The 11,730-nt window shown below is 46.4% G+C and overlaps 1 protein-coding gene across 2 annotated transcripts in view; it reads right to left on the bottom strand.

Moving 5' to 3' along the window:
* ATP9A (ATPase, class II, type 9A) overlaps positions 1-11,730 on the bottom strand; it is a 114,912-nt gene that overhangs the window by 39,505 nt on the left and 63,677 nt on the right. For both annotated transcript variants that reach the window (XM_012656915.1, XM_012656914.1), the window contains exons 12-14: positions 11,268-11,410; positions 10,145-10,257; positions 317-529 (exon numbers count right to left, since the gene is read on the bottom strand). In XM_012656915.1, coding sequence (XP_012512369.1) covers positions 317-529; positions 10,145-10,257; positions 11,268-11,410 — 469 coding nt within the window. The remainder of the gene's footprint in view (positions 1-316; positions 530-10,144; positions 10,258-11,267; positions 11,411-11,730) is intronic.

Raw genomic sequence — 11,730 nt, 5'->3', positions numbered from 1 at the left:
AAATGTTGATCAGCTAATACCGGTTTGATGGTGAGTACACGTGGTGCTTGTTTTTCCATTCTTGGGATACCTCGCTTAGTAGAATGTGTTCCAGCGCTCTCCAAGAGTATATAAGAGGTGCTATGTCACCATTGTTTCTTAAAAAATTATGTGTTTTAAATGGGACCTCGTGCCGGCCATCTGAGTTGCAAAACCAGATCTCTTACCCCTTGCCAATGCAGGGGACATCTCAAGCCTGTGACTGTCTCTTTCAGAGGAAGAGCGATTCCTTCCCGTGTCTGAACATGCGTCATCCTGGCTCCCGCCCCGGGTTTACCTCGTCTGGGCTGGAGGCCTGGTACACGCGGCAGGAGTCCTCGTACTGCTTCTCGGCCTCAGCCTGGTCGGTCACACCGTTGGACTCGTACACGGGAGTCACGTTGTGGCAGAGCGCGATGGCCTTCACCGCTTCGTGCACACGGCTGCTCATGGTCCGCCGGACCTTGGTGGTGAGCGTGGGGCCCTTCTGAGCCGGTGGGTCCTGGGATTGCTGCAGGAAGGAGATGAATAAGGAAGATGAGCAGAGAACGGAAGGGTCTGGAAGTGTGGAGGAAAAGCCGTGCAGTTACTGCTCTTCCTCCTGTTGCAACGCACGTAACTCGTAGGGTATCTGTATGACGCTGCAATAAAGGGCATGTAATTTTCAGGGTTCTGATCATTTATGCCTGTGGGGAATAAAGTAAAATAAAGACAGGAAAACAGTGCAAGTTAATGAATGAGAGTGATGCTACCTGTGGACAGAGTGCATCTGTCTTCCCTGGAGTGCTGTCAGGGCCCTCCGACAGGATGAGGACCCCACTGCCGGAAAGGGATCCTGGCATGTCAGAGCAGGGCCTCTGCACCTGGCCACTGCTGCGTTTTGGGGCAGGTCACTCTCTGCTGTGAGGGCCGTCCTGTGCACTGTCGGGCGTTTGGCAGTGTCTCTGGCCTCCAGCCACTAGATCCACGAGACACCAGCAGTACTACCCTAGTTGTGACAAGAGACGTTGCCAAGTGTCCCAGGGGCAAAATCATCCTCGGTTTAGAACCCCTGTTTTAAGTTTACAATCTCCTTGGTTTACAACAGAGGGCAACTGTTTCAACGGGTACCCTATGGGGGTAACAATCGTTAGTAACAAGCAACCCAGAGCAGGTCCAGCAAGACACACCAGCAACAGCCAGACCACGCCCTGGCTAGATGGAAGCCCCTGCAGAGTGGCCCCCGGCACTCAAGGTTGACTTTCAAGAATGACGTTAACTGTGTTCACTTTTTGCCTTCCATGCTGACTTCAAACCCCAGCTCTTGCCTAAGGAGCAGTTCCACCGCATACACGGTCCCTCGCCACCCTTCCTTCACCCGTCAACATGTGACTCAACCTCCAAAGGGCAAGCAACATGGTAAAAAGAGCACTGAAGGTTAGGAAATCTGAGCCTTATTCTTGGATGGGTTCTAAGCAGCTGTGTGACCTCAAGCGAGTTACATCTGCTCTCTGAGCCTCAGTTTCCTATAAGTGAGAGGAGTGGGCAAAAGGGGTGGTTTTCAACCCACGATCCACACCGCGTCCCAGGGATCCTGAAAAACCTGCTCAGCACAGCCAAGTGTGGCAGGATTGGGTCGGGGGCAGCTGTGGCGTCTCCCTATCTATGTGGTGTCTCCCTAGCTGGGGCCTCTCCCTATCTGTGGCACATATCAGGGGCCTCGTAGGCTGTCCTTTGAAGAAAGGGTTCTATGGCCTTGGAATATAATAAAAAATTAAGACCTCTTAAGGGGAAAAAACACTTGTTAACAGTCTATGGCTCAGTGTTCAACAAAATCCAGATGCCTTCCGACTGCCCAAGGGGCCCACCTGATGGGTACCTGCCCACCTCTCCAGCTTCCCCTCTTGCCATCGCCCTCCTCTTTCACCTGCTCTAGCCACCTGCTCTGGCCTTTCTGTTCCTTGAACACTGTCAAGCTCCTTCCTGCCTCAGGGCCTTTGCACTTGCTGTGCCCTCACCTGGAACGCCATCCCCTAGATCCCTGCAGGGCTGGCTTGCTCCATCTCATCATTCAGGTCCCAATTCAGATGCTACCTCCTCAAAGAGGCCTCCCCTGAACCCCCAGTTCAGGTTGCTCTGCCGGCCTTCCCCATTGCAAGTCATGCTGCCACGTCACCCTGAGCGTTCCTCTCCTCGCTATCCAAATCTGGCTGGTTTCCCTGGTGATTCTCTCTCCCATTTCAACACAGGAACAGAGAGAGCTTGTCTGAGTCACTCATCATTGTACTCCTAGTACTGGGGCAGTGCCCGGCATGCAATGAATAATTGCTGAACGAACGAACAAATTAATAACTTAATATCCCTGAGCCAGTGGTGGGAAGTCCTCAATGGACATGAATTTTATTTTTTCCATTTTCAAGAAGAAATAAATATCAAATTGACCACCTTCAGTTCTAGATTTTAAATCACAGATTTGGACAAAGGATCCCCTGTAACAGTCTTACTATTAATACCCCCGTAGCTAACTGAACCCTGGAAGCTAAAATGGAGTTACTGGATTCTACATTTCATTAAAAACATATTTATCCAACAGAAGAGATGCGATCTGATCCTTCAGAATGGGCCGTGTTTTACACCCATGACACACGGCTGCCCGAAATAGAGAACAGATGGGTTACAAGAAACAAGAAAATGACTTTCATTTAATTTTTTAATACTATTCTTAGTAGTGGCATTAGACTGCTCAGGTAATTAGACAATTACTAAATTATTCTGGTCACTGTGGGGACACACAGTGCTCTGGCTTCCTGCTCTGTTAACCTCTGGTGTCAAGAGCACACGAGTTTCACTTCCAGGCCAAAGGGCACTGCATGGTAACAATAATTAGAGTAATGAATCAGAACTCCGGTTTAAATGAATCATTATTTGCCAAGTGCTTTTAATTAGAAACAATTCAACTCTAAAATTATCAAGAAGATTGAAGATTTACAGAAAGGTTCTCTCTATTGGAGAGACTAAATCAAGAACCTTTTCTTTTTCAAGTTCTGTAATTTATGTTCTAGCTGCAAACATGTGTCTTCATTTTCACCCACAGTCCTCAGCACCTGGACCGAATGGTTATTTAACATCAGGGGCAGTAACAAGACCTTTGACAATGTAATTGCCATGGTCAGCAAGTTTCAGTAACAGTGGGTTTGAATGAAAAGCCAAGCGAAGGGAGGCATCCTACACAAACTCCCGGATTTTGTAACACCGTCTGATTTCACATCCACAGGAGTCAAATACTTCCACTAATATTTCCAATGTGGAACCACGCAGAGCTATGGGATTTTGTATTCCAGGTAAAACGATTCCCAAGGCAAAAAGAGAACCACAGACAGTCAGAGTTTTGTAAAGACCTCACTTTCAGATCACGGGACCAATGACAATCCATCCCAGGACGAGGATGACAGCCCCGACCAACAACACAGGCGACGGGCTTAATGTCTCTACATCCGTTTATTTCTCTCTTAAATGAATATGTGTCCCCCTTTCCTACTAAGACGTTTCAGGAAGGAGAGGGGATAATCATCGGTGCTGAAACTGCCTCCCTTAATTGTCAAATAAAAGGCTCACGCGCACACCAAACAGCAGCCCACACGTATCACAAAGGCGCTGAGACTCACTGCTGGCCTCGGTGGGGTGACGCCTAGTGTTGGACCCATCTCCAGACACCCTCGCATTCCCCATATGGAAGAGTTTCACATCGTACAGTGTTTATCTCTAACCTCCTCCCCATCGGCCCTTTAACCTACACACATTTCTTCTTACTTAAAAAATACCAGGGGAAAACAAAAACAGATGTGGTACCCACGGAGGCAGGTTATGACTCTCCATGCCCTGGGGGGAAGCCACTGGTCCTCTTGGGGAGGGAGGGAGGGCAGAACATGAGGTCAGAAGTGACTCTGTAACCCGGCACAGGTCAGTGTTGGGAGAGGAATAAAGATCCCCAAGTACGAAGGGCCCTGACTCGGGCCCCAGGTGGGCGTCTCGCATCGTGTAACGCGGCGGAGTCATCTACGGCACCCCAGCCAACGATCAAGACGCCGAGACTCATGAAAAATAAGCTTCCGTTTCTCATTAATGACCCCTGGCAGGGCCTTTCCCGACAAGAACTCCAGCCTGTATTACAGGAAAGATTAATACAAAAATTAAATGTCGAGTCACCAGGAATACCAATGTCCTTTCGGAACGCAGTTAAAACTTCCCCACATATGGGCATTCATCATATGAATGGATATTATGAATGGGCTGCTGTTGCTACAAATACACTATTACAGAGAAGGCGTTTCTGTTGTGATGGCCCCCCCCCCAAAAAGCGCAAAGTTGACGACTAATTAACCCCAAAGGGCCACCGCCACAGAGACAGGCTCAGAGCCACCACTTCCAAACAAATCATCTAAGTTGCAGGCTGATTAAGTGAGTGAATACCATGTTTACTATTTAATAGGAGACATCATCAGCATGACAAAGCCAACAAATTTCAATTTATCCAGATACCACAAGGGTTCTCAACCTGGATAATTCTGCTCCCCATTTGGTAACGTCTGGAGATTATTTCTAGTTGTCACATGGAGGTGGGGTGCGAACTGGCATCTGTGGGCATCCTACAATGCACAGGACGGCCCCCCACGACACAGAATGATCCAGCCCCGATATGTCAATAAGGGGAACCCCAATACGACGGCAGAAACCCTGATACGAACCCCTTGATACTCTAAATCCAGGGCCAGGATGAGGATGAGCGCCTGAGGCCAAACTGCGCTAGTGTAAGGTGGATCCTGCTTTCACTTAGAATTTCAATATTTTGCTCCTCACGGATTTTTTACATTAGATGTTTTAAAATATTGCATTAAAATATGATTTTCCTTGATTACTGAGCTCTTTTTGCAGCTCATTAAATCTGCTAGGTGAGTTCCTCACTTGCCTGACCCTGTCTGGGCCCTGTTATAAAACCATTAGACGTGAGCACTATCACAGACAGAAGTGAAAAGAAAGGTGGATAGTGTTGTTATCCCGGCGATAGTTCCTAACCAGGGAACCAGAATAACCAATAAAGATTTTTAAAGATATACATACCAGCGCCCTATACCCAAAGAATGCAGTAGGGCCCAGAAACACGTGTGTGTGTGTGTGTGTGTGTGTGTGTGTGTGTGTATAAAAATATAAATACAAAACTTTACAAGAAATTCTGGTGCTCAGCTCCAGTTAAAAAGAATCACAGGAATATGATGGCTTCTTGTTGAAAAGAATAAAAGAAACACACACAGAGAAATAAAGCACACGTGTCCAGACACACAAACGCAGAGCAAATGGTTTGGCATTTTAGGCACCCAGGTGTTAATGTTATTGCTGAGTGATGTGAATCCAGGTGATCTGGATGTTTTATCTTTGTGCTCATCTGTTACTTATTTCTTCTGCAGTAAAAAGCGTATCATAAAGAAATAGAGCTTTTTTAAATGAATAAAACACAAGTAGGCTCTGTGTCACAGAGAAACACACACAGACTAAAAAAAAAAATGCTTCCTCAAGAAAACGTAAATTGAACCTTCGCTATGTTTCCTGTGGATGCAGAACGTGAGAAGAATCCTGTCTGGCATGCAGTAAGTACTTACGGATTGAATGCATTGTGTATAGCAAAATAAACCACAAACTCACACGCTCCTTAAAAAACAAAAGCTCCATAAATTCCAATTCTCACAACAAATCCTAAAACATATCAGAGACAAAATGTTCAATGAAAAATGACAGTTCACAGACCAAGGTGTGTAGAATAATCCCAATTATGGTGTTTTAAATGTAAATTTTTAAAATATATGAATGTACAAAACAGGCTAAAAGAACACACAAAGCGGTATCACAAGGCTCCCATTTCCTGTAGTTGCTCATTTTTTTCTCAAATACATATTAATAAGAGTTAAACGAAGATATTCCCACCTGCTGGGGGGAGTAAAATAAAATAAACTACTACAAACACTAGGTAATACAGACCAGTTACTGTGAAATATTTTGGTCATATAATACATACTGGGAAAAATTTTGAGTACCTTCCATATGTATATACTTATCTTTGTATAAATAGTGTAGCGTACTACTGTGCATTATATAACAAGAGAAAAATAAAATTCTAAAATGATAAGATAAAAATGAAAAACAGTGTTTCTCATGCAATTAGCTAACATCTCAAAGTAACATATACTCAGGGTAGGGGACATTTAGAATTATAGATTTGAATTTAAATTTCAAATCATCATATCTGCCATCCGGCTATAATGAGGAATGAAGCATTTCCATGTGCTACAGCCTGAAAGGACCACAAAAATATGCTAAACGAACAACCAGACACAAAAGGCCACATATTGTTTGATTCCATTTATATGAAATGTCCAACAGGCAAATCCAGAGAGACGGAAAGTAGACTGGTGGCTGCCAGGGGCTGGGATGGAACAGGGAGATCAAGGGTTCAAGCAATGTGGCCTTTCTTTTGGGGTGACGAAAATATTCTGAAATTAGACAGCAGCAATGGTTGCATGGTGCTGTGAAAATACTAAAAAAAAGTTAATCATACATTTTAAAAGAGCAAATTTTATGGTTTTTGAATTATATCGTAATGTTTTTTAAAAGGCACCAAAATAAAATTAAATTAAAAAGGTACCAATAAATAAATAAGTCAGGGGAAAAATCATCACATCTCCTTAGCTTGTTATGGTTGTACCTCACAATGTACAGGCCATTTCTTATTGTTTACTCGGCCTTGTAGTAATAATCTGGAGTTTTCCTGCAAAAATCTTTTAAAACCACCTGCTCTCTTTATGAGGTTAGTGTAGTTAAATAATATCCTTAAAACAAGTCACCTGGACACTCATAAACCGCAATCTACATTTCAACACTGAAAATAAACAATCGTAGAATTCCAGCTCCTTCCGCAGGACACCTCAAGGCCCAGACCTGACAAACACCCGTCTGATATGGGAGGGAGGGTCCCTGGGTCAACCTCCATACTGTTAGTAATACTGAGATTTTGCATTAATTTTGGAGACGAAAATGAAATGTAAATAGACGCTCTAATCTTTTCTTCCCACACTCCGGTGGGTTATTTGCAAGCTCTGCCTTGGAATCCACAGATTTAGATACTGATGTTCTGAAAAAGAAGAATGAATAGCTTCACAGAAGCTGTTCTCGGACTCCGTTGTACTTTGGAATTGCTTGGTTCACCTGTTAAAACTGCAGCTCTGAGCAGGAACTCTCTGAGCTTCTGACTCTGACCCGAGTAAACTGGCCCAGGGGTTCCCAACACTGTCCTAGAAGAAACACTGTTGTAAAATCCCATTATTAAGCTCTAAAGGTCAGAGGAGCGACTGCAATGGACGAGGGGCTCTTTTTGGGGTGGTGGGCACACTCTAAGATCAGATAGCTGCGATGCTTCCAGAACTCTGCAAATTTACTAAAAGTCATTGAACTGTACATGTAACATGGCTGAATTTTATGGTACGCAAATTATACCTCAATAATGCTGTCAAAAAAAAAAAACATGGAAAAGGCTTCCTATGTCTCATCACAAAAGCATCACATCACATGCTACTGCAGGGTTTTTAGATGTCACAAGAGAAAGACACACACAGTGTCACTAAAGTGAGTCTGTACTACAATTCCGAGCTCACCCCAGCCTGGAGAAGACCGAACCCCGCAAGCCCGCGCTACGTTAGATTCAAGATCAGGATGGGCAAAACAATTTATGAGCTTCCACTAAGGCAGGAGTAGAGTTCATAGTAAGAAATGTCATTTTCTGACTTTTAACACTACAAAGGGTGTTATCTGCACTAAACCAAAAATGAACCATAAAAGCTGAAATAACAAATATCCTGAGATGGCTTCTGTAAATACCAGGGACTTGTAAAAATACCACCCAAGCGGGCCCGGGTGTGTCTCCTGCCGGGGTACACACCACCACCTATGAAGCTGTCTAATATAATCATCAACGTGTCCGCACGCCTGGGAAGGGTCTGAGAGTGAAACGGATACTTAGCCGGGTGTCGATGAGCACTTTAGTCCAAACGACGAGTCCCTCAGGAGGATCCCGGAAGACACATGGGGCTGGTGGCGCAGAGGGAAGAGTCTAACCCAAGACACATAAATGAGGCAGCTCACCCTGCGCTAAAGGCTGGAGTGAGTGGGAGCAGAGGCCGAACCACGGGAATTGGAGGGGACACGGGCTGGACCCCAGCTAGACCCCGCCGGGGAGCTGACAGTGTCAGGGGGCTGACAGTGTCAGGAGGAGAGCGGGAAGAGAAGCAGGGAAACCACCGTGCGGGCGGTCCCGGCGCACAGTCAGTCAACGGAGAGACTCGCTTCTGCCAAGTGAGTCAGAAGGGATGAAGACGAAAGGTGATGGGGCCATCGGGCGGGAGCAGGCACCGTGGAAGGGGCAGTGCCTGAGGCTGGCGTGAGGGGAAGCAACGGGGTGGGTGGAGACAGCACGTGCTGGGACAGGAGGGAGGTGCAGGGGAGGAGGGAAGAACGCTGGGAGGGACCCTGGGTCCTCATGAGCCGCACGCGGCAATGCCAGGTGTGCAGTGGTGCCAGGTGTGCGGGTGTATTACAGTCCAAAGGTCAGGGCCACGACAGAGATGAAGCCATCAGCACCTACAGGGTGATGGAAGCCGGGCGGGGCAGAGACGTGACGGGGCCGGGCACCGAGCCCCAGAGACACCAACCCGGGATCACCAGGCAGAGGAAGACGGTCGAGAGAGACGGAAAGGAAATGGGGACTGTGTGGCTTCCCCTCCCTGTCCAGTGAAGCGCGTCACGATCTGTCACTAGCCCTACGGCACGAGAAGGGTCCGTGGACCGGCCACGACGCCTACCCACAGCCCCAGAAGGACGAAAAGGGCTTCGTGGCTGTCTGTAGATGATGACATGAGCTGCATCAAATCAACCGTTTTCCATTCAAAATCCACCCCCACGGCCACACCAGCCCCCGCTCTGCCGTTTTCGGGAGAAAGCCTCGAAGTCATGTGTGCCTGCTCGTGAATGTTCCAGAAAATTAAATGTTGACTATAACCATGTCATAAAGTATTCAGGGATTTTGCCTTTAACCTTTATACAGAGATACTTCCTTCACATTTTTAACTGGCTTTCTGGCTGTGGAATTGTTATTTGACAAATTTAAGCAAATTATGGCCTTCCTTATTCTCCCATTATCTCCAAACGAGCGCCATAACGTGGAGCCATCCTGACGTGTCCCCCTCAGCCCGGGACGTGCCTCAGAATTACCAAGGGGTCTGTTCGTTCTCTCTCGTCTCACTCGTAAAACACAGAAGCCAGCCCTGCCCGTCTGAAAGAATCAGAATCTCTAGGGTATCAGGCCCAAGTAAATGTCCCTCGTGTTTATTCTGTTTTGTTTTGAAACCACCAGTAGTTCTGAGGAGCAGCTGAGGTGGAGACCCACCGGTCTAACCTTTTAGGGACATGAGGACACTGGCCGGTAACACCGTTCTCTGAAAAATGAGCCGACACATTGTAGTCATCTCTGAGAAATTAATTTCCTCCTCCTGATAGCTGAGTTGCACGGAGATGAGACGCTGTAGTTGGTCAGTGACACGTGATTATCGCACAAGTAGACCATTCTTTACTGCCATTCTGGCTCCCAGCCAGGGAAAAAGGAAAAATAAACACGTTCATAAACTCGAAGCATCCCCAACCATTAGGTTCTTTCTGGCACCAGTTATTAGACAAATCGTTCTCTCTTAGGTGTTTCCCAACGTCCATTTATTTGAACTTCAGTAAAGCAGATTAACCCTGGAGATAAGGAAGATGGGAAAAAACCCAACTGCAATTGTATTCGAAATATAAAGGATTAGTGGTTGCCACGGGTTTGGGAGGGAGGTGTTGGGAGGAAGGGGGAGCGACTGCTAAAGGGTAAAGGGTTTCTTTTTGGGGTGATGAACACAAAACTGATTGCGGTGATGGTTGTACAACTCTGTGAATATGGTAAATACCGATTGTACATTTAAAATGGGTGAATTGTATGGCATTGTCAATTATATCTCAATATAGTCGTTTAAAACACAGAAAGGGATTGTTTGGGGTGTTGAAGCAGAGGCCTTACCTGGGTGTAGATGCTGAAGATGTGGCTCTGCACTTCGTCCATCGAGTCGAGGCCGTAGGCCACTGTCCCCAGGTGGAGCCGTTTGAAAACCATCTCGTTCTGGGTGAGAGTGCCTAAAACACGAGACAAGTGGGTGACGCGCCTACATCCCAGGGTGTTGATTATTATCCATAGTAATGACAGCTGCCATTCGTGGAGAGTTTGCTATATGTGACACACTGGAGTCAGTACTGCCCCTGCTGGGGTAGGCATCTGTGGTGTTTCGCCTGCCTGGAGCCCTACTCCCCTTTTGAAAACGGCATCCTAGGTTTCCGTGGGAAATTGCCATGCCCGTTCCAGGGGTGGTCCAGGAGAAATGTCAATCAGGGTGCTTAACTCATTCCATTGGCCAAGAGGGTGCCACATGACATATACTAGGCCAATCAGATCCTATCTGGAAGGAACGGAACCTTGAGCAGAAAGACACAACCGCAACATCAGAGCCCTACAGAGACTGTCTCCGGGGTCCTGGTGCTGACTTGTCCAGAACTTTCCTGGCTCCTTTCCTTCCAGAAACCTCATTTTTCTCTTTTTTGGTGAGCTGTCCAGGGATCTCTGCGACAGTATCCCATCTGCCTCACGGTCACTAAATAGTAGAGCTGAAGCTTAAACAGATCTCCTCACTCCCAATCCTTACTCTTCACCACGACGGTAACCTCACAGCCTGATGGACGCTAAGTGGTGCGGCAGCATGGGGTGTGGCTGTGAGATCAGGACTCGAGGCCAGGCTGAGTTAAAGCCTGCTTCGGCCACTATGTCACTGTGACAAGTCACTTACTCTCTATGTGCTACATATCCTTATCTGCAAAGGGGACAGGAACACGACCTGACTCACAGGTTGGGGGGGACTGAATGAGTCACTGTATATAAACACCCCAGAACAGTGCTTTGCACACAATTAGTCCTGTTACATAAGGGTATGCTGCTGTTACCATCATCCTCGTCACCAAACAATCGAAGGGACTAAAATAGCAGCAGCATGCACCTCTCATACATCCAGAGGGAGAATCTAAGAGTTTTGGTCAAAGCCCTTGGGTACCTTCTCTCCCCTGGAATCCCAGGTAGGCCCCAGGAAGCAGCTCACCTGTCTTGTCTGTGAGTAAGTAAGAAATCCTGCCCAGCTGCTCGGGAATCGTGCTGGAACGAACCACAGTCCCAGGAATTTTCGAATCCCTTCGAATCACCCAGCTGTATACAATCTTGCCCATGTCCAGGTTCACGCGCAAACTAGTCAGAAAACCAGAGCAAACGGATTAATAGGACAGATGTCAAGTTTGTGTGTCTTTGTATAAGCAACATGGGTCTACATACATTTGTGCCATGGCATTCGGACTCACTCCCTAAGGAAGCTGGGGCTGAACCCACAGATTTAACATGAGCCTACACCACTATCAAATAAGGCACTAAAATCATTATTTTCCTGAAGCTCTTGTTATGGACTGAAGTCACTTAAAATATAGAAAGTGTAGTTGTTTCAATCTTACTTTAAAAAAATTTTTTTTCAATTTTTTTTTATAAATAAAATCTATTTATTCAGCCTCCAAATC

This window comes from Propithecus coquereli, unplaced genomic scaffold, assembly GCF_000956105.1.
Source record: "Propithecus coquereli isolate 6110/MARCELLA unplaced genomic scaffold, Pcoq_1.0 Scaffold527, whole genome shotgun sequence".
Taxonomy (NCBI): Eukaryota; Metazoa; Chordata; class Mammalia; order Primates; family Indriidae; genus Propithecus; species Propithecus coquereli.
The sequence above is the reverse complement of the archived record's forward strand: the minus strand, read 5'-3'. Positions and strand labels throughout refer to the sequence as shown.